Source organism: Botryllus schlosseri, chromosome 3 (assembly GCF_051294905.1).
Source record: "Botryllus schlosseri isolate E-star chromosome 3, Bs_hap1, whole genome shotgun sequence".
Lineage (NCBI taxonomy): Eukaryota > Metazoa > Chordata > Ascidiacea > Stolidobranchia > Styelidae > Botryllus > Botryllus schlosseri.
The window spans coordinates 37,870,407-37,892,379 of NC_137238.1; the positions used below are offsets into that span (position 1 = coordinate 37,870,407).

The window sequence follows — 21,973 nt, forward strand, 5'->3', positions numbered from 1 at the left end:
GTCTCAGCAATGGTATTTTACACGTGTAGTGGGTGCGGTGAATCTTTGAAGAAGAACAAAGTTGATAATCATTTTTACTCGTGTCACGGATGTGAATATTTGACTTGCATTGACTGCAACACTGATTTCTACGGCGATGATTATCGAAAACACACATCGTGTATGACGGAGAACGAAAAATATTCAGCCAAAGGAACAGAGTTCAAAGCCAATAAAGGCGACGTTAAACAACAACAATGGTTGCAGAACGTCGAGACTGTGATGTCATCCGGGCAAAATTTAAGCACAAGAGCCAGAGACTTGATAGATAATTTGAAAAACTACGACAACATTCCGAGAAAGCGCGCCAAATTTCTCAATTTTGTGAAAAACAGTTTATGGATTCACGACAACAGTCTGGGTGAAGAGGTTTGGGAAGCCTTATCGTCTGCAAATTCCAAGCCTGCTGTTGAGCCAGCCACAAAAAATACATCAGTAGTTGAAGAAAATGGCTCGGCCGATCAATCGTTAAACAATCTAGAAGTTGAACCCACGAAAAGTAGTAAATCGGACAAGAAAATGAAGAAAAAACGCAAAAATAAGCTTGAAGATAATGATGATAGTATATCTTCAAAGAAAAAATTAAAGTCTGACAAAATTTTGACCGATTCTAATATTCTGGAGGACTCGGAATCTGGCGTAGAGGCTAAAAAACTGAAGAAAAAGAAGAAACACAAAAAAGAGAAGTCGCGCACCAGCGATTTGGAACATGATTGCGAGACTGAAGCCGTGCCGAAAAAGAAGTCAAAAAAAAAGAGAAAAAAGGACTTACAGGAAAATGTGTCGGAGGTTGAAGATAAAACGGTTATCGACGATGCGCCAAAGAAAAAAAAGAAGAAATTAAAATAAGTCGCAATGAATGATTTTCGCTTTCACACCTGTCCTCAGTGGTTCCACCACTTAATTTCTGTGTACTGAGTGGGTTTCACTCACGTCATAACTTCTACTTGGGTGCGAATAGTAGTTTCCAAGACATGTCCAAAATCTTGTGGATGGTTGTGTCAAAGGTACAGGGAGATAGTTCTAGAAAGTAGATTTGGTCAAGGGCCCCATACCTTGAGAAGATAAGAGCTACCTAAAACTGTGGTAGCAGTCTAAAAGCATGACAACTCGATCAATTAGAGCAAGCAGACAAAACCTAGTGAGAACTTTAAAAGCTAGAATCAATTTGCTACTAAACAGGTCACCTATGATTGCCATAAATGAATTTATTATACACAAGGTAGTATCTGATCGTATCATACAAGTAAAGATGAGGGCCAGCAAAGCAGCTGTCTTGAATAGGCACAGTTTACATAAATATCTTCAGTCAATGCGATACTGGTGCCACTTTGGCCCGTTGTGACAATTTCACTCAAAAAAACTGACAAGCATATACACCCAGGGTTGTAATGACTCGAGTCATTGCGCACGACTCCAACGGCCACATAATATGTATTCTGTCTTTCATTACTGGTATTCTTACACTAATACCAGAAACTGTTAAAAGTGAGGAAAATTACCATTCGTTTTGAATGCTAAACAATCGATATTGCCCAGGGCAGTAACCAATTCAATTCACTTTTGTAGTTTTGACTCGAGTCATTTTCAATTCACCACCGAGTCAAGTCAGCAAGGAGAGGGCCGAGTCTGTGTCATAGTGTTTTGACTTGAGTCCAAATCAGTACGTTCACTGTTTTGTTTTCAGTTCAAACCACTTTCTTAAACTCTGCTCGAGTGATACAAAATGGCTCGCAATCATATAGTGATTTTCCTCAGTCCTAACGGTTTCTGGCCCCTATTTTCCTAGTATCAGGACTGATACACGAAACCCCAATCATGCGGGAATTTTACTATTCTTTGAAGAGCCAATATTCTAAAATCAAAACCACTCTAGTCAGCGGGGCAATGCCAAGTATTAGGAACAAGTGGAAGTGCTTTGATACTGATAACCTAATATCGTCATGAATGATTTTATTACACACAAGATAGTATTCGATAATTATATACAATACAGAAGTAAAGATGCGGGCCGGCGACCCATTTTCCGTTAAATATTGTGTAAAAAGATATGAAATGTGTCAGTTTAAAACGCAAGTCATCGTGTTGACAAGAGTTCTCGTTCCAGAGTGAAATCGTACGCGAATAAGTTGTCGATTTCGGATTTCGACTTCAACGCGACGTTGAGATCGTCCTGATTGGTCGAATCGCCGGTGCGCGACGCGTATCGATCGTGAAGCTTAAACTCGATTCCGGAAATAGCTGAAAACGGAAATGAATCGTAAACCGACGAAAAATTCAGGGTTGCGGTTTAGGCTGTACAAAATCGAGTATCTGACAGGGTTGTAATGACTCGACTCGAGCCACTATTTTCTGATGACTCAACTTGACTCGAGTCATTTTCTCAAAATACGGAAATGACTCGACTACAGTCAATTTGTGTATTGATTCGACTTGAACACGAGTCATTGTGCATGACTCAAACCAAGTCATATGGCTCGAGACTCAGATGGCCAGGACCGACATTTCATCGTAATTTCGAAGAATAGTAAAGTAACCACACTATTGGGATTTCGTCTATTGGTACTGATACTTGAAAATCCGACCAGAAACTGCTAAAAGTGAGGAAAAGGCGTATAATATAAATGCGAACCATTCGATATCACCGAAAAGAGTTATAAAAAGTGGGTTTACAAGACTTTAACTGGAAACTGAGCAGTCAACACAATGACTTGTGACTACTGAAATACATTTTGTAGTAACAATTTCAATAAGTTGTATATAAAGACCCACCGTTAGTCGCGGGTACGTTGGCCTGTTGTGCTGGTGGCGGGGCCGACAACGGGGTAACCTCCCTCACGACGGCAGGAGGGGGAGGGGCGGTCCTGCTCGGGGGTGACACTTTCCTTTGCTGTGCGATCGGCGATAGTTTGTAGACGAGGTTGAGTCCGTTGAGATCGCTTTACGTTAAAACAAATAAAAATAATTGTAAATAATAGTTGCTGACGATTACCGCTGACGAGTGTCAGCCAAACGAACATGTTCGGGTTCATTTCAATATGAATATACTATTCAACGATTGTAAATGATAATTAAAATAATGGCAGGATTAGACAAGAGGTGGTCATTTCAATTTTCAACTAGATTAAAAGTAGAAATAGCAATTTCAACACATACTGCTCATGTTCAAGTAAAATAAATTTATACTAGAATACATATAACGCCATATACCTCTACTCAGGTACAAGCAACACCAAAAATTTCTGCTCAATTAGAAGAAGCAGCGATTTTCGAGAAATGTAAATTCTATTCGAGTATAAGTAACGCCTTAACTTTCTACTCCATTACAGGTATTAGTACAATTTTCAGGACGAAAAATTTCAAAAACACACTCATCTGTTGCTCCAACGGCTATCTCACTCAGTTATCATCGCAATTTCACTCATAAATGTGAAGCTAGCTTAACCAAAAACAACTTTCTACTTATGAAAATGAAAACTGGAGGGACTTTGAATTGATATGAAATGAATTTAGTTTTTTAATCTAATTTGGAAAACTGTTATTATTTTAGTTTTCTGCATTGACTCTCAATACCCGACAAACGTCAGCTGTTCAGATTTGTAGCGGTCAGTACGCATGAGCTGGATGTCGCAGATTGCGCTTGACGTCGTAGTTTTGGGCAGAAGTCGGTAACACAGCGTGTGCTTTCGCAGAGCCTGTTCCTTTGTGTCGAGTGTCTCACGGATGGCGGTGTAGCCCTAAATCAGAAACTCCTGTGTTTTATTTTGTATAAAGAACCTAACGTAATGAAACATTGACAACGTAACAGAACTAGCCAGCGACACCAAACTCTGGATTTCAGATTACAGATTAGGAATAGTAGATCCAATTATAAATATTATGTTTATGAATATGGATTAGAATTATTCTAGACTAGATTGTATACAAGGAAAATAATGAACACTGAACAGACTTCCACAGAATGTGCATATAGAACTAACGACCTTTAAAAATCCGCAACTAACTAAAACACAACAAGGTAAAAATTCCAAAGCAACTCATTAGAATTTATTCTATCGGAACTGGATGAAAATCCACATGAAAATCAGTGCAAGTTTGAAATGGGGAGCATTTTTACTTTGAAATACTAAATTTTGACTAAATTTTGCCATCGTGTATGTAAATTAGGTGTTTTCCCACATAATGGTAGAATTGTACTACTTATCCTCATTTCTAGTAGGAACTGTCTGCCCTTACGAAGTAATTTGGCCTCAAAAAAACTTTTTTGACTTGAAAACCTACAAACTTTTACATGAAAAACTTTATTTTAACAAAATATGGACCTATGAAGAATCCCAGTAGTTACATCACGCATTATGGTAGAAATAATCAAAATATGTTGTATTACAACGAAAGATACTTTCCTACATTCTCAGGTAGAAAGTGTCTGTCCTTACTAAGTAGCTTGCCAAGAATGGAGAAAGAGCGTTTAACAGCAGCAGTTGTTGGCTTACAACACTAAGTTGTGCGTACACTGCTGGCGACAAACCGTGTAGCTTCATTCCGACAATGTCTACATCACAATTTTTTATCATGCATTTCTTGATATAAGAACCAATGCGCACACAGTGTTGCTTCAGTTAGGATATCGCGGTATGTTGAGCATAACAACATGTCAACCTATCTGTTTCATTTGACGTTTATGATGAGCAGACAATGGGCCGTCTTCAACAGTAGGCTTGCAAAGTAGGCTACAGGCTGTGAAATGTCAAATGATAAGTTTACCGACAGTGCCAACATCCACGACACAAGCGAAATGCTGGTTGCAAAAAAAATTGACTATTTTTTGACCTAACGCTACGAACTTGACAAAATCGCCCTACTGATCACCAATGCAAGGGCAGAGAGGGGCCTAAAAGCGTCCAAACTAGACTGACCTGGGGCACGGCATCTTTTGCTCCGACCAGAACCAGGTCGGTGAGAACATGATTCCACTAAACGACAAAAAAACAGTTTCAAGGCTGAAGCAAAAACAAATTCCATTTCAACCAACTTGAGTAGTTGTGATGCTTTTTGTGTAACAAATGTATCTCGTGGTCTTTTTGAAGAAACCGTCTTTCCATAAATCTGCCTCTTCACCCTCGGAAGTTCTTTCCAGCTGAGAATTCAAAAATTTGCGGGTTAAATATTGTTTCCTCATAGCCCGACTTGATGAATAACAACTCATTTTTTTACAAATTTTACTGGCTAGTTGATAAAATTGTTAGGTTAGCATTTGAAGTTAATGGAGTATCGTAGCTAAATGATAGGATTTTCCACCGTAAATACTATTTTCGCAAATCCATAATTTTTTTACTCCATAACTTTACTTCAAGGGTTGGAATTAATTCAAATTTGTTATGCATTGTTTTTGAGACAACACAGTCGTCAGTAAAATTTGAATTTGTTTCAAATTATTTCAAACAGTTCAGAATTTTTTACTCCAATAACTTTGCGTCCACAGGTTGACAGGGTGTCAACTTTGGTGATACGGTGTTGCAGGCAAATCCGTGGAAAGTTGCATTTATTTATCACAAAAGTTGCAGTAAAAACTTGCATTTATGGAAAATGGGGCTGTTCAAAAATAACCTTTTTTCCTGAATCTTGCTGGCTACGTGATTAAATCGTTAGGTTGCCTTAAATTACGACGCACACCAAATTTGAATTCAGTCCAACAAATATTCGCGGGTTTCGTACAGTTTTAACATTTTGAATTTGCCCAAAAATGCGAAAAAAAAATTTATTCAAATTTTTCTGCCAACCCCATGAAATTGTTGCGCTGTCTTCAAAAACTATGCAAAACAAATTTGACTCAATTCCAAGCCGTAGAAGCGGAATTATTTCAGTTTTTCTTTGATAATTCTGGGATTATCCTTGATCGGTGGATAATCCAAGAATTATCAATTCAAATGAATGTACATCAAATCAGAAAGGACCTCAAATTTAAACGACAGTGAAATAATGAAGCGATCTATCAAGATATAGGGCCAAATATTTTCAGTTAAAAGTTAGTTGCATGAAAAATCGAAAAAAGTTGCATGAAATAAAATGGACAAAAGTTGCAATAAGATTCATTCAAACAGCTTAAAACATCAAACTACTTAACTTCTGGGTATTTGGGAAGCTGTAAAAAAGTTGCAAAAACTTGCCCTAGTGATAATTATCTCTGATGAGTGCCGGCCGAAAATTTGCGGGTTCATTTCAATATCAATATATTACTATTCAATTGTATAAAGCTCTGGTGTCCTTGTCTGAAATGTCAGACTAGCTGAAACATGTTCACTTGATCAACTCACCACGAAGTAATGAGGCGGGCAGTTGCTTTTCTTGTCCACGATACACAGCCCAGTGATCGGGTCACCGGCAGACATAGTAACTATGGCCTATCAATCTGCAATGACCAGGAATGAAATAAGAAAATGGCGAAAACTTACTACTTGAAACAACAGTGCTACATCATAACTAAGGCTGGGCAAAATGATTCGAGTCGAATAGTGGGAGAAAATTTTTTTCAAGTACTGAAATTATACGATCCTTGCCACTAAGAATAATGTGTCAACAAGAATTATAGGTTCAATACTATTTTGAACTGTAGAATGCTGTAAACCCGGATCGTTAATAACACAGCATACAAAACAAAGCTACATGCAAGTCAGTGGAAACGTCACATCTGTGAATTTTTGTATTGACTCAACTTGTACTCAAGACATTGTGCAGGACTCGAACCAAGTCATGTGACTCTAGACTAGGACAGCCAACAGGCCAAGATAGACATTTCATCGTAACTTTGAATAGTAAAGTCACCACATGATTGGTAGCAGCTCATCTATTGGTCCTGATACTTGAAAATGGGGCCAGAAACTGTTGGGACTGAGAAAAATTACGATATCATGAATGTGAGCCATTCTATATCACTCGAACAGAGTCCAAACAAGTGGGTTGAACTGTAAAGTGAGCAGAAGGGCTGTTCAAAAAAAAGCTTTTTTTTCAGATTTCACTGGCTACGTGATAAAATTGTTAGGTTGGCTAAAAAAATCGCTGCACACCAAATTCGGCTCAATTTCGACCACTAGAAGCAAAGTTTTTGCAGTAGAAAAGTTTCTAATTCTATGATTTTATAATAAATAACGAAAGAGTTAGCCACCGTGAATACTATTTTATTCAAATCCAAATTTTTCTACTGCAATAATTTGGTATGCAGCGTTTTTTTAGCCAACATAATAATTTGATCACGTAGCTGGTGAAATTTGAAGAATTATTTTTTGAACAGTACCACTGAACAACAAACATAATGACACGGACTCGAGTCCAAACACTAGGACTTGGATTTGACTCGATGGTGATATGAAAATGACTCAACTTGACCCGAGTCACAACTATAAAAGTGAGATTGGTTACAACCCAGTAGGATTCGATTCATTTTTCCCAGCCCTAGTCTAATTACGCATTTTTGCCAGGATCATAGAACTTACGACAGACTCCATATTTAGAAAGCGCGTAACTAACAATACTGACATCTCTATGAAACATCAAAAGAAACAGACAGCTACACGGATGTGAATAGTGCATTAGGCTTCCAGTCGAGTATTACGACTACACAGAAACGTCATTCCCACTAACGTGTGTAGCTTTGGGCTACATGAGAGTATGCTGCGATAAGACGAATTGAATTTTGCAGCATTTCAAGGAGAAAATAGTATCCAAACTGTAATTCTCGTTGCTAAATTAACTCTTACTGTCAAAGAGTGTAATACTTCGGTACTCGAAAGAATTATATCTCACTGTTAGACTCAAATTATTAGAACGAATACTAGATTCAGATTTGAGTACACGAAACTATGTGTCCAGTAGGGGTGTTCAAAAATGACTTCATTTCTCTAATTGTATTGGCTACTTGATAAAATAGTATTCACAGTGGGCACAACTATATTAAATAATTAAAGAATTGGCCATCGTAAATACTATTTTATTGATAATCCAAATTTTTCGACGGCATTAACTCCGCTTCCACTGGCTGGAATTGAACCAAATTTGGTGTGTAGGCCTAAATTAGGTAACCTAACAATTTTAGCAAGTAGCCAGTACGATTTGAGAAAAAAGTCATTTTAGAACACCCCTAGTGTCCAGCCCTAATCACAAGTGACAATCTGAATTTATTACGACTGGTTGAGCAAATTCACAAGAGCGACGAGACTGTCACAATACTCTTGTTTGCACAGACAAGAGAAAAATGCCCGGTTTTTTTAGGCCGACATACAGCACGCTACGATTCGCGGATCATCTGAGAACTATCGACGATGGAATAGGCATTTCAAAAGGGTGTTTCGATTTTAAAAAGGGGACTGGTCTTGCCCATCAAAATCCCAGTTTGGGACGCCACGGGCAACAGACGTGTCCTGACCCTCCCTGATATTCATGATCATAACCCAAGTAACCCGGGTTAGTCTTGAATTTCGGCCCCCGTATCCAAATCGAGAACTTGACCCTCCTCTGCATCGCCAGGCCCCAAGTCATCGTCATTGTCAGCAAACAAACTGCCCATTTCGTCAATTGAAAACGCAGCTGCTTCCGATTTCACGTCCTTGGACTCGCGTTTCTCTTTTCTCTCTCGCGCGAAAGTCTCAAACCCGTGCAGCGCCTTGCGCCAGATTTTTATTTGCGCGTCAAACGAACGACGGCTGCATTTCCTGAATTTATTCGGCGTACGCGGGTGGTCGATCGACCGTTCGCTTTTCGGGACCGCTTTCAGGTAATTGTCGTACGCAATTGTGTTTTTTCCGTATTCGATTTGTTTTTGACGACGCAGCAAAACGACCTCGTCGTCCTCGACCGCGTCCGCCTCTTCGCTTTGGCCAGAGTATTCCAGACGTTTTTTGATGCGACTCGATTGAGACGCAAGGCTGTTGCCGATTTCCACCTGGTCGTACCAAGAATCGGACAGGGTGGAAGACTCGCTTGTGCGTGACGTACGCTCGTCTGTCTGTCTCCTTCGGAACTTTGCCAGACGCGGAGACCTCCTGAAAAAGCCAGCCACTCAGTATTACTAAAGTAAAATTATTGTAAAAAATTTCAATTTAGTAGTAGCACCTTCACAGTGCTATCTCCCGAACGGCTACCCCCATCACCATGAAATTTTCACAGGTGCTAGGCAGCAGGCAATGATCCCTCTAATTTTTGACAAGTCTGCGCACATTCACCAACTCACCGCGCAGACCCTTGGAGAACAGTGTCGGTGTCAGCACTGCGTATTTGCGCACTAGGGTTGTTCAAAAATTATTTGAGTTTTTCGTTGATAATCCCAGGATCATGGATAATCCGAGAATTATCAACGAAAAACTCGCATAACTCCGCTTCTACAAGTCGGAATTGACTCAAATTTGTTTTGCATCGTCTTTGAAGACGGCTCAACAATTTCATGGGGTTGACAGAAAAATTTGAAAAAATTTTTTTAAAATTTTTAATATTAAATTAAAAATTTCAATTCAAGATTGCACGGCATCTACTGGTTAGAATTGGGTCAAATTTGGCGTGCATCGTTTTCTTAGACAACCTGACGATTTAGTCATTAGGCGAGTGAGATTTGGAAAAAAAAGTTTTTTTTGAACAACCCCATTGCGCACGTGAGCAGCTTAGAGGGAACATAGGTGCTAAGTATCCCGCAGAATTTATATTTGACAAGAGAAATAGCGCTACGACACGGCAAACACCGCATTTCAATATTTTGACGCCCCTTTTGCGATCTAACGTCCGTTTTAGGAAGCAATATGACAGCCCTACATGTTGCTAAAGTTTGAAGAATCATGTGTAACTCATCTTGTAGATATTTATTTCATTTTGAGATTTGAAAATTTATTTCATTTTGAGATTTGAAAATTCAGTTCATTTTTCATGAAGTTCTGTAACTGGAACCATGGTATACCTGAGCCAAATGAAAATTAGCGAGATACAGATCTGGATGTTGGCTTTTCAAAAAGCCATGAGCAGACCTGGACATTGGACAAATAGATGATTTTAGTTGTCTAATTTGACTAATTACAGCAAAGTGCCGGTATTCTAATTCTAATCCAATTTGTCACATCTTTTTCGATCCAATTCTAACCGAATTTGTGAAATATTACTTTGCTCTAGTATTAATTCTTAACTAATTTCTAGTTTTCCTGAAAATGCCACAAAAGAACTGCATAGCGCGAAACGAGCCAAGCTTGCTGTAAAGATATTTGCCATTCTCATGCTCACTATGATTTGATATCAACTGAACGTCCTTCAATGTCCAAGTTTCCGCGAATCAAGTAATTCTAGTCTACTTTGGAATAAACTGTAACTATAATTCTATTTCTAATGTAATTTCGAAAAGTTAAGTAAAGAAAATTTTCTAGTTTTAAACTACTAGTTGAGAAAAATAATGCACCTGGGTTCCGAACGCGAGTCCGGGTGCCTGGGAGGACTGCCCCGCCGCGGGCTACGCAAATCAAGTAATCCGTTTTCTTTCGGAGCCCTTTTTCGGTCCTCGCTATAACGATGTGACCGCCTCGAATTCGGGTAGGGTTTCGACAACTCGTCGAAATATCGAGGCATTTTAGGTCTAGAATTAATCCACTAAAATCTAGAAAAAAAGATCAGAGGTGGTCAAAGTAGTCGGCGCTGGTACTGGAGTCGAAGTAGCATCATAAATTTTGACAAGTAAAATTACGATTCACAAAATAATTGAAAACTACTTAGAGCTGTAATAGAAATCAAAGGTCTGAAAAGGGATCAAATAAGCAGCTTGGCTTTTAGCAGTTGATTGGAGGTAGTTACATTGAAAATGGCATCTTCCAACTAATGCAAAATAACTGGTAAAACTTTTTTTAAATATATGTGGTTACTATGATAATTGGCTATTTCACTGGCTTCTCATTACGATTTCACCCATAAAAATGATGCCAACTTATCCCAAACCCAGTTTGCAGTTTTTAAAATCAAAATTGTTAAAAGAGGGTCGCTTTGCCTAAAAACATGTTCCAGGCGAAGTAGAATCTGTGTAAAACCATAATCACTGGAGCAAGCAGTATAAATAAAACCTACTTAAGCACTGTTATTGACCACCTCTGATAAAGATAAGCCCTGCTCGGTAAATACGAGCGAAAAAATACACTGAAGCACGATGGATTTGGTTGCAGAACCCAAACGGTCAAAGTGAGTGAGAAATGTGAAACATCCACGACTATTATGATATGTAAGGGATTGCGAGTCATTTACGAAGCGAACAGATTACGGGATGAATTTGTCATGCGTTAACAGATTGGCGTATGTCCCAAAATTTCAAATCGATACATGCGCAAAAAATGGTCAAACGATTTTCACCCGACGAGTCCAGCTTGGCTGAAACAATAAACTTATCTAGAGCCACATTTGAGCTGTAAAAGTTTGGACTTGCTACCGTGACTAAACAGCTCAGAGGGAACATTGGTCATGACTCATCTCACAATTTTTTGGTGACTCGAGTTGACTTGAGTCATTTTTACAAATGCATTAAATGACTCGACTCAATTTTCGTTTTGACTCGACTTGTACTTGAGTCATTATGTATGACTCAAACCAACTCATATGACTCGAAACTGGGACGGCTGAGAAAGACATTTCATTGTAACTTCGAAGAATAGCAACTTCACCACATGATTGGTATTTCGTCTACCAGTCCTGATACTTGGAGAGTAGCGCCAGAGACTGTTAAGACTGAGGAAAATGACGATATTATGAAGGCGAGCCATTCTACATCACTCGGGCAGAGTTGAAAAAAAAGGGTCGAACAGGATTGAACTGAAAACCCGGTGGTGAATTGGAAATGACTCGAGTCAAAACTATAAAAGTGAGATTGACTCGTGACTTAGTTACAACTCTCAAATCATCTTTAATGAGATTCAGAGCTGATGTTATATTGCTTGTGGCCGCATAAAAGGTACATTTTTCAACTTTCCACATCATTCACACTCTATTGTGACGTTATATTGAGTGATATTCAACGTTCAATTATCGTTTCACGATCGAATCCCACAGTTACTCGCTTTTGCCGATCCCTAGTGAAAAGAAATACAGGCTTTATAAAAGCAGCTCAAAAACATTGAGATTGCAGGAGCATTCCAAAGTAAGTCAACAGTCTCTTGAAGTTTGTCAAACTTTTCATATATATATAATTCGGACTGCCCGTCCAAACCCTTTTTAAGAAAATACAGTTTACTGACACTTCAACAAATCGCAGTTTGTCTTCAAGAGATTATCTTCTTCACCGTTTCCTTGATGAAAGGCTTTCGGTCGCTCAGGTCGAAATCCGGATATTTTTCGTACACCCTCTGAAACACGACCTTCATGGTCAGGATCTCCAAATCTGCGTCTTTCAGAAGATTTTCCACGTATTTTTTAATCTCAGAGTTGGAAGGCGGGCTTTTCTTTTTCACGAGAGGCTCGTCGTCCGACTGATCGTCATTCACTTCGGTTTTGGATTTAGATTTCGGGGACTTCAGCTTTATTTTGGCAGTTTTATCGGACGCTTTTTTCTTACTTTTTTTAGCCGGGGTACCGGAATCAGACGGATTATCCATTTTTTTCGCGCTTCTCTTTGCTTTTGCTTTCGATTTCTTTTTTTTAGCGTCTGCCGCCGTCTTTTTCTCTTTCTTCCCGGGGACTGGCTTGTCCTGTGGTTTGGGGCAGAGCGACCATTCCATGAGAGTGTCCATCAGGTCTTCCTTTTTTCCTTTCGCAGACACGTCCAGCACCGTGAGAGTCCATTTTAAGTTATCGACCGTGAACCTACCCAAGATATCTTCTTTTTTCTCGTATTGCGGGGAATCTTTGTCTAGCACGAAACCGCAAAACTCCCGAATATTTTTTTTTACTTGATGGTTACTGCCAGGGACACCGTACAAAAATTTGTGGATGATTTTCAAGTCGTCCACTGTGTTTCTCTGCAACTGGTACTCGACACGGGGGTGATCTTTTAAAGGTATCCCTATTCCTTTCGGAATTTCAACCGTGTTACGTTTTTCAGCGGCAGGACTTGCCTTATCTTCGTCGTAAGTGAATCTGGTGATTTTTTTCCGGGCGCGTTTTCGATCGAGTATTTCGACAGGACGTTCCAATAGCCCCGGCGGTAAAGACTCGTCTGAGTCACTATCATCATCTTCAACAGTTTCATTAACGGAAGACTCCATCACACTATTATCCTCAGCAGAATTTCCAGGTTCATCTACATCTGGAGCAGATTTTTCAGTATCTTTGGGTGCACTGTCACAGTTTAGTGTTTTTTCTGCATCATTTTTGGGTTCTTTGGTATTATTTTCCACCGATTCCGGTTTAGCCTTGGACTCGGACATTTTGTACTAGGCCGTAAAATCTGCACAAAATAATATCAGTAACGCTGTAAAGCTTGGGAGAACACGGACCGTCGAAGTTATTGAAAGGCATATATAAATTACACGAAACAATAACTTAGTATCGTTAATTTGTTCGCGAAAAGATTTTTGACCAATTTTCATCAGTAACAAACGTTTGAGTAATGCGGTGAATAAGTTTGAAATGTCAAACATATTTTGTATCTGTGACGCATTAAAATTGAGGTGCTAGGTGTCGGTTTAATTGATGTTGACTTCAAAATTTGATATTGGTAGGGCTCTAGTGTAGAAGTGTGCATTTTGGAGACAAAATATTGACTTTCGTTGCTTTATGATCAAATATGTTCATGTTTGTTGTGCCTGTGTCTGTTAGTCGTTTGTTTTCCCTAACAATACATCATAGACGACATATATAACCAGTATTTTGAATTTGAATCACCGCATTACTGACGTCATCTAATGCTGAAGGTCTCTTGAAAAGCTTCAACTGAATAAATTAACAATACAAACACATTGTCTCGTGTAATTGTACCCAAAATGGTTAGTTTAAAACTATAAATATAAATACAATATTATGCCCCGTAAACAACGATTGTATCTATCTCGTCAATGTCGGCAACTATCTCAATATTGATGCTACTCAAGTAGAATGATGAAATATTTCCAGAAAGGGTCAAAATAGTTGATAAAATTGCAGACATTGATGCTACTCAAGTAGAATAACGAAATTTACATTCAATTACAAGCAGAAGTATGAATTTACAAGGCGCACCAACACTACACAAGCAGCAGCTATTTTCAACACATGTCAATACTGATTGAGTAAAAGTAAAATGAATTTCAACTCAAATAGAAGCAACGCCTTAAATTTCTAACCAATTACTAGTAGCAGAAGCAACTTTCAAGATATTTCTACTGCTTCAATAGAAGTTAAACAAATCTCTACCAGACTTTCAGTAGCACTGTAATATTTACGGAAAGGGAGAGAGTTAGTCGATTAGTTGACAGACAGTAATGTTAGAACAGTGGTTCTCAAACTGAGGAGCGTGAAAGCATTTTTGTTGTTCTTGCGCGATTTACCTCCAATTCATAATTATTGCTCGGTGATTAGTCCAAATTTCATATTTGAGAATTCTCTCATCAGCAGGCATAACCTTCCATGCCATTAAACTATCCCTTGAGATTGCCAACATTCTGGCTGCATTTTGTGATATGAAGATAAGCGGGGCGCGAAATGTTTCATTGCCATAAAAGGGGGCATGTCTAAAAAAGTTTGAGAACCACTGGGCTAGAATAACGAATATTCCCGGTAAGAGTCAAGACATTTGCTGACATTAGCGACATTGACAAAATAAATACGTTCCGCATGCAAAAAATAATATTTTATAAAATGTCGCAGGCATGAATCTACATAGCGTAGCGATGAACATAATATTCGACTTTACGAACAAAACCTTGCTTATCACGATGAAAATGATTGGCGGCTTCAACGTTCAAAGGGTCATCAAAATCGCAGAGATCAGAAAATAAAGAACTCAGACCCCACACCACATCTTTCAAAGTCCTTGTCGGGAGCCAGCCCGTACCATCCAGTGAATGGTCACGCAACAGGCTTAAACAAACATCTCCAGATTCGGTAATGTTAGGATGCCAGAGTCTAGTGCGGCATTTCACAGTTGGCGGTTGAATATTATAGTTCTCGGACACTTCGACATAAAACTGGAACGTCCCGCCTTGCCAGAAACCCTCGTCGGGTGTTATTATGACAAAAAATTCGTGCAAACGGTTGGGATCTGGAAAATGAACTTTGCACGTGGAGTTCAAGTTGTTTTCGAGCTCTGCTACTTCTCCGATTAGGAGGCGGTCTCGGATTGACGATCCTCTTCCGCCAGAACGCCTGGGTGTCTTTTCATCGTCCTTTTTCAGTTTTTTGGAAAGAGTTAGCATTATTGCACTGAATTGGAGAAATAGAGAGGAAATTTATTCATCGTTACAATTAAATAATATACCGTAATGAAATTATTCAAAATAAAAATTACAGAAACGATAGGAAATGTAGTTAAGAAAAAAGAATTGTGATGTAAATAAAATATGTTGGCTAATGCACATATATTGGTAATAGTCCATAATAGAAATACTTGTGAAAAATAATTAAAAATAAGAGAGAGTCTACTCAACAATGGAGTCATGTGTCGGACTCGAAACGGTGCTGACCGCCATTATTAAAGTTTTGCATCTGCACATTAAAACATTCCTGATGGGTGACATATCATATAATTCATGCATGTTGCTTATAATGTCAGTGGCTAACTTATAAGTATATATAAATATATTCACGTTTATTGTTACTGAACAACCTAGTCGCTTCGACATCTTCCTTTCTTTTCATTGTACCGCATTTTTTGTGGTGTATTGACCTGATAAAATTGCTAATAAACCGGCGCTTCTTCGTTTTACGATCATGACAAGCCAGTGTTCCCCATGACACCAACAAATGCTTCCCATGAACACGAACAAAAATTTATAAACGTCAAAATAAATTGTTTTTTTCCTTGGGAAAGACGGATTAGGGTTGTCGGAGGGGGTATATTAGGGTTACGTGAGGGGGATATTAGGGTTGAGGAGAGGGGAGATATTAGGGTTAAGGGAGAGGGGATGTTAGGGTTAGCTTAGGGTTAGGTTAGGATTAGGGGAGGTGGGATATTAGGGTTGGGGAAGAGGGGATGTTAGGGTTAGGTTAGGATTAAGGGAGGTGGGATATTAGGGTTGGGGAGAGGGGTGATATTAGGGTTCGGGGAGGTGGGATATTAGGGTTGGATATCATGTCCCTAACCCTAATATCCCACCTCCTCCAACCCTAATATCCCACCTCCCCTAACCCTAATATCAATATATCCAAAGGCAAAAAAAAAAATTTATTTAGACGTTCATAAATTTTTGTTCGTGTTCATGGGAAACATTTGTTGGTGTCATGGGGGAACACTGGCTTGTCATGATCGTAAAACGAAGAAGCGCCAATAAACCAATGATGATGATGATGAACCTGAAGTTATGTAGGCTATTACTTTTTAAAGCATATGATTTCGTTCCATAATGCTTGCTGCTGTAAAGTTACCGTTATCTTCACCATAAGCATTTAATCAATCACTACAATGAATAGCGACCAACCAACCAGGAACAGAAAACCAACAAGGCTAATGTCATTTTTTAGACCTAAAAGGTATGACATTGGCAAGTTAGGGTTAACACTTCGTACCTTCGCACATTCAAATAATTTGTAATATATGGCGATGGTTCATATTTCCTGCCTGTCGGTTGTCTATACTGTACTCGTACTCTCGCAGTCGTTTCGACACCTTCCTATCTTTTCATTGCATCGCATTCTTGTGGTGTTTTGAAATGATAAAATTACTAATAAACTGATACAACCACATTACCGACACCGGACTCTTCTTTAAATCTTTGACGATTATAATCCACGGTGATTTATCTGGCTGAATATATCACGATATACGGTTGAATAATGGCCATAAATAGAGGGAAGAAAACGAAACACCAAGGAAAACCAGCAACAAAAAAGCGGGAATGTAAATGACCGAGCGGGATATATTTATTAGGTCACGTGACATGCACTGAGGCGAGATACAGCAGTTTACTGAGCTGAACTGTTTACTGAAGTCATCATCATTGGTTTATTAGCAATTTTATCAGTTCAATACACCACAAAAAATGCGATACAATGAATAGACAGGAAGATGTCGAAGCGACTTGGATTTGTCAATGGAATCGGACACCCACCTTGGCCTAGGCGTAGTAAAGAGGAGGCATGCACACTGAATGAAAGTAAAGAAGATAGTATAGAAAAAGAAAGCGACAAGAAATAGGGCGGCATGTCATGGAAGCGAGATCGATAGGTCAGTCGTGGTCCGGTAATCTTGAGGATGGACTGTATTTATTTAGTAGTAATTGCTTGTATTTCGACTTGAATGTGGACATGCTCGTCGACTGTCGGATGGCCTGCCTATTCCAGTGTTTTCTCTTTTCATTATGATGTTTGTACTGTGGGCCAGGCTGGGAGCTTGATTGATGGACTGTTACAAGTCGTTCCCTCCATTATTGTCATCATCCAAGTAATTCATTCTGTTTACTATCATCACCCAATCAATACAACACAAGTTCATAGGGTTACCATATTTTGGGAATCTGAACAGAGGACAAATCCTCTCAAAAGAGGACGTATGGTAACCCTAGAGATACACAGACAAGATAGCAAGATGTCGAAAAGACTTTGTAGTCTTTGAAATCAGACACCCACCTGAGCCAAGCCGATATATATAAAGAAGAGACTTGGACAGTGCACAAATGCACACTGCACAACTGCCCATAGATGAAATATTCGTAATCGTCAGATTAAATATTTTCATTCAATCAAGAAACGCACGACATGCTCAATGCATTATACAGAACAATGCGATGAAATGAACATAAACTCCATTTTTAAAACTTGAAAAAAATCAAGTATTTGAAGTATTTCCGTCACATGCCACATCATTTTGTCGCTTGTCTTTTTGTATTATCTTCTTTTCATTCAGTGTGCAATGTGCATCAATAAATAATTCGTCAGATTATATTTTCATCTGCCCAAGACACACACACAATGTACAATGCGATATACAAGACACACAATCCGATGTAATGAACAGATAGGAAGATACCGAACAACCAACCCAGCCGAGCAGGTTTCGTGGTCACTTGAGCTGGTATCCACTTCGACCTATGCGTCCGATGTCGCAGTGTTCTTCGATCATATTATTTCTTCGCTCGTCCTTTTCAGAAGCTATTTCTTGCTCTTTTTTCGTCGTAAGACCAGCGACACGGTGGACGAGAAGCCCAGAATATCCCCCGCAGGCTGGAATCGAACCCGGTACGCCTGCTTGGATGGCGTCGACGCTCATCGCTATGCTATTGTCCCAGACATCCACCTCTTTACATTGCCTTGGGCTGGCTGGATGTCTGATTTCAAAAGACTACTTCAAGTCGTTTCGACACCCACCTATCTTGTCATTGCAGTCTTGTGGTGTATAGAAAATTCTGAATAAACTGAAATGAGCAGATAAACATCCGAAATTTCGGCTACCTGCGTAGCTAGCTAACTCCCCAACAAAAATAACTAATTTTATTGTAGGAATCGTCGGTTGTTTCACTGAAAAACATATTTAAGGACATGAATGATATGTTTCCTTGGCAGATGGCATCTATATTTTGGTCATAGCTCAATGGCCGCAGAGCTCAGAATTAGCACACAGTTCAGAACATTAAAAAACGTTCAAGAATCAAGATAGTTGAGAAAGTTGCTTTGAATTAAGGCGTCGTTTTACGATACTTATTGCCGGAGCTGTCCAATATAGTTGTCCCAACGAAGGCGAAAATTCGTGCCGTAATACAGGAATTCAGAGCACGGGTGGTACCTTAGGTAAAAGTCACATACTACCTACGGTACCGTTATGATTTAATACTTGAAAATGAAATGATGGTACCAAGCTTTGTAGGGAGGGATTTCATTAAATTTTGTCATGTAACGAATCTTTTGAACACATCAAGCTCATTGCGCTTAATCGATGTCATGATAATTTAGTTATGGTATAGTTTTCTCATGTATATACTTCTATTTACGTTGCCAGGCTGTCGATGAATTAAAGTTCCCGATCCGTGTCTCAGCTTTCATCTTGATACATCTGCAATCATGGCTACGGCCACCAGAGCTTCGTCCAGTGAAGAGACACTGGTAACCACACAATCTGAGGTAACACAATGCATCGAAAGTTGCAAGATTTTGCATTTAAACAGTTGTTTTAGAATCCACCTGCGCAACCTTTAGTATTAACGCTACGAAAACCGGAACCAAGACATCGTGTTAGATGGAGCGAAGAGACGGTTGATAATGAACATCTAGGAAAGAAGTCCTCGAAATGTAAGATTTCTGCACTGTCATTCTTGCCTCACCGAATGTTCAACCCATTAGAAAATTTTGTTCCAATTCTATATCTGTCCAAGTCTCATTTCAATATATCTACTCAAAGTCGATCAACTCATTCGCTTCAAATTTATTGAATTTCAATGTCAGCCACTACCATAACAATCACAGACGGTCATTATTGGTTCGTTTGCTCTTTTTGATTTGAAAATACGAAAATCGCAGGCTGCTGCATCTACGAAAAACCGCGAACTTTCGGTGACAGTTCGTCGGACAGCGAGTCTAGCGACAGCGACGATAATGCGTATGAGAGAAAAACAAAGAAAGAGAAAAAGAAACACAAGCACGATTGTCAGCAACATGAAGGTATCAAAATATTTTCATTAATATTATATTATTATATATATTTTATATGACCCACACAATACTTTCTGTTAGTAGGCCTATTATATATATATTTTTTTCAAATGAATAGTATATTCTCTACTAGTTACTGACAATTCGGCCTACCCCTGATGAGTGTCAGACAAACATATTCAGGCTTCTTTCAATACAAATATACTATTCAATTGTATTGAACTTCTGTACCTGCAAGTAGCTCTTCATATATGTTTATGTATCGATTACAAAAATACGTTCCTGAAGCATTATATGTATTTTATATCTAACAATACTGGGTATTTTGACTTTTTGTTATTGCTTTATAGTTACCTAGACAGAGGTGGTTCAATAGAAGTAGGAGCACCATCATAAATATCCACTCTATTTCAAATAAAAGGTACATAAATAAACTAGACTCTGTATATACAGCAGTTTTTGTCCATAAATATATGTTATTTTCTAAATTCCAAGTAAGCCGCACAATTCCTAGGTCTAAGTTGATCAGATGCGGCTACACTCTAAATTGCAGGATCTATCTTGACGACTAATAATTCCAGTTACACTCGTAAAAGCGATACAAACTGATCCCAAAACCACCTGATACATTTCATAATCGGAATTATAAAAAGTGGGTAGGTTTGCCTAAATTTATGTTCAAGTAGAAGTATTTCAAAACATAACTACTTTGGTACTCCGAAAGAGTAGGCGACTAGGCGTACCTCATTACAGACCAATACTGCATCTACAATGCCATTGGTAGATGTGTGAGGTGTCATCATATTTCCGAGTATTTGCTGAATAGTATTCTCTTTTTCAGATAAAACTGTTTTGCCTGATCCGACGACACCTACGTGACAGAAAGCTTTTCTTTGTTCACGTTGAAGCTTTTCATCAACCAACTATCGTGGAAACCCACGAATGTAATTTTGGAGAAAAAATATTTTATTTACATGTTTTTTATGTATAATACACTGCATCTCAACTGCTACTGATTCCGTAACACGTGCCAACATCCAACTGTCACCGCAGGGTACTGCTAAGTCCATCTCAGTCAGGGAGCAGAGGGTCGAGTCCAAGTCATAGTGTTAAGACTCTTGCCCGAATCATAGTGTTGACGTTGGTGCTCGAGTCCAAGTCATTGAGTTCTCGGACCAGTTTTGAGTCAGAGTCCTCCCGTTGACTAACTTTTTTAAAACAGATTGGTGATATCGAATGCCTTGTTTTCATGAATCATGATTAGAGCAAGTTTTTGCAGCTTTATTCACAGCTTCCTACATACTCGGAAGTCGAGCTGTTTGAAGGAATCTTATAGTGCAACTTTTTCGTGAAACCTTTTTCGATTTCTCATGCTACTAACTTTTTACTGGAAATATTTGGCACTATATGTAAATAGATCGCTTGTTTATGTTGCTGTCGTTCCAAATTGACGTCCTTTCTGGCTCGCTAGACCAACGAAAATTATATTTTCGCTGGGTCAATTTTTCAGGCTATAGATTTTGTTGAAGTCGCTAACACCGAGTTTTGCTACAGTGCCTTGGATGCGGATCGTTTTGAGCATCTCATAACCTAAAAATGTCAAAGAAATTGTCCGTAAACGCAACTTTTGTGAAAAATAAATGCAACTTTCCACGGATTTGACTACAACAAAAACTTGCCCTAATCATGATATACGGTACTAATTTTTCCTTGCTTTTACCAGCTTCTGGCCCCAATTTTCAAATATGAATACTATTCTTCGGACATACAATGTATTGGCCTTCGAGTTATATAACTTGGTTGAGTCTATGCGCATTGCGTAATGACTCGAGTACAAGTCCACTCAACATGCAAATTGACTCCTGTCAAAGCATTTCAGTATTAAGTCAGTTGCTTGATCTTGCCTAGCCTTCCTATAACTCACGCTGGGTAACACGATAAAATCAAGTCATTTCATTTTGGCAGTTATTATTATTCGACAAGACAGCACATGTTACTAAGACACAAATAATGGGTTGCTCGTTCATCGTGATAATAGCAGTACCGACGCAATGTATTGTTCTAACACGATACCAACCTATACCATAATTGACGCGTGGACTCTGGAATTGTGGCCACATACTAATTATTCGGATCGCAGGGAGAAAAATGTAAATGTTTCAGAGCCCGGCCTTACAAATAAATGTTGGTATCAGCCATGATTTTATAATAAATAAAG

The 21,973-nt window shown here is 38.9% G+C and overlaps 7 protein-coding genes across 7 annotated transcripts in view; 2 read left to right on the forward strand and 5 right to left on the reverse strand.

The window, feature by feature from the left end:
- LOC145435243 (E3 ubiquitin-protein ligase PPP1R11-like) overlaps window positions 1-20,763 on the forward strand; it is a 128,753-nt gene extending 107,990 nt beyond the window's left edge. Inside the window, exons 2-6 of the mRNA XM_080312586.1 lie at window positions 18,736-18,897; window positions 19,106-19,227; window positions 19,281-19,395; window positions 19,624-19,764; window positions 20,597-20,763. Of these exons, the coding sequence (XP_080168712.1) occupies window positions 19,168-19,227; window positions 19,281-19,395; window positions 19,624-19,764; window positions 20,597-20,634 (354 nt within the window). The 5' untranslated portion in view covers window positions 18,736-18,897; window positions 19,106-19,167 and the 3' untranslated portion in view covers window positions 20,635-20,763. The remainder of the gene's footprint in view (window positions 1-18,735; window positions 18,898-19,105; window positions 19,228-19,280; window positions 19,396-19,623; window positions 19,765-20,596) is intronic.
- LOC145435211 (cytochrome c oxidase assembly protein SCO2-like) overlaps window positions 1-21,973 on the reverse strand; it is an 85,336-nt gene that overhangs the window by 9,639 nt on the left and 53,724 nt on the right. The gene's annotated exons all lie outside the window — the stretch shown is intronic.
- Window positions 8-1,023, forward strand: LOC145435213 (cell growth-regulating nucleolar protein-like). The gene has a single exon (XM_080312546.1). The coding sequence runs from the start codon at window positions 10-12 to the stop codon at window positions 886-888; it is 879 nt and encodes a 292-aa protein (XP_080168672.1). The 5' UTR covers window positions 8-9; the 3' UTR covers window positions 889-1,023.
- On the reverse strand, window positions 1,978-7,444 carry LOC145435221 (multivesicular body subunit 12B-like). The gene is made up of 6 exons (XM_080312558.1): window positions 6,354-7,444; window positions 5,072-5,176; window positions 4,956-5,012; window positions 3,613-3,776; window positions 2,812-2,978; window positions 1,978-2,280 (listed from the first exon to the last, which is right to left on the reverse strand). The coding sequence occupies exons 1-6, from the start codon at window positions 6,426-6,428 to the stop codon at window positions 2,117-2,119; spliced, it is 732 nt and encodes a 243-aa protein (XP_080168684.1). The 5' UTR covers window positions 6,429-7,444; the 3' UTR covers window positions 1,978-2,116.
- On the reverse strand, window positions 8,032-10,644 carry LOC145435219 (uncharacterized). Its single transcript, XM_080312556.1, has 2 exons — window positions 10,466-10,644; window positions 8,032-9,074 (listed from the first exon to the last, which is right to left on the reverse strand). The coding sequence occupies exons 1-2, from the start codon at window positions 10,630-10,632 to the stop codon at window positions 8,498-8,500; spliced, it is 744 nt and encodes a 247-aa protein (XP_080168682.1). The 5' UTR covers window positions 10,633-10,644; the 3' UTR covers window positions 8,032-8,497.
- On the reverse strand, window positions 10,660-13,411 carry LOC145435199 (protein DEK-like). The gene has a single exon (XM_080312526.1). It carries the CDS (start codon window positions 13,404-13,406, stop codon window positions 12,303-12,305), a length of 1,104 nt encoding a protein of 367 aa, XP_080168652.1. The 5' UTR covers window positions 13,407-13,411; the 3' UTR covers window positions 10,660-12,302.
- On the reverse strand, window positions 13,426-15,430 carry LOC145435232 (NEDD8-conjugating enzyme UBE2F-like). Its single transcript, XM_080312572.1, has one exon. The coding sequence runs from the start codon at window positions 15,369-15,371 to the stop codon at window positions 14,832-14,834; it is 540 nt and encodes a 179-aa protein (XP_080168698.1). The 5' UTR covers window positions 15,372-15,430; the 3' UTR covers window positions 13,426-14,831.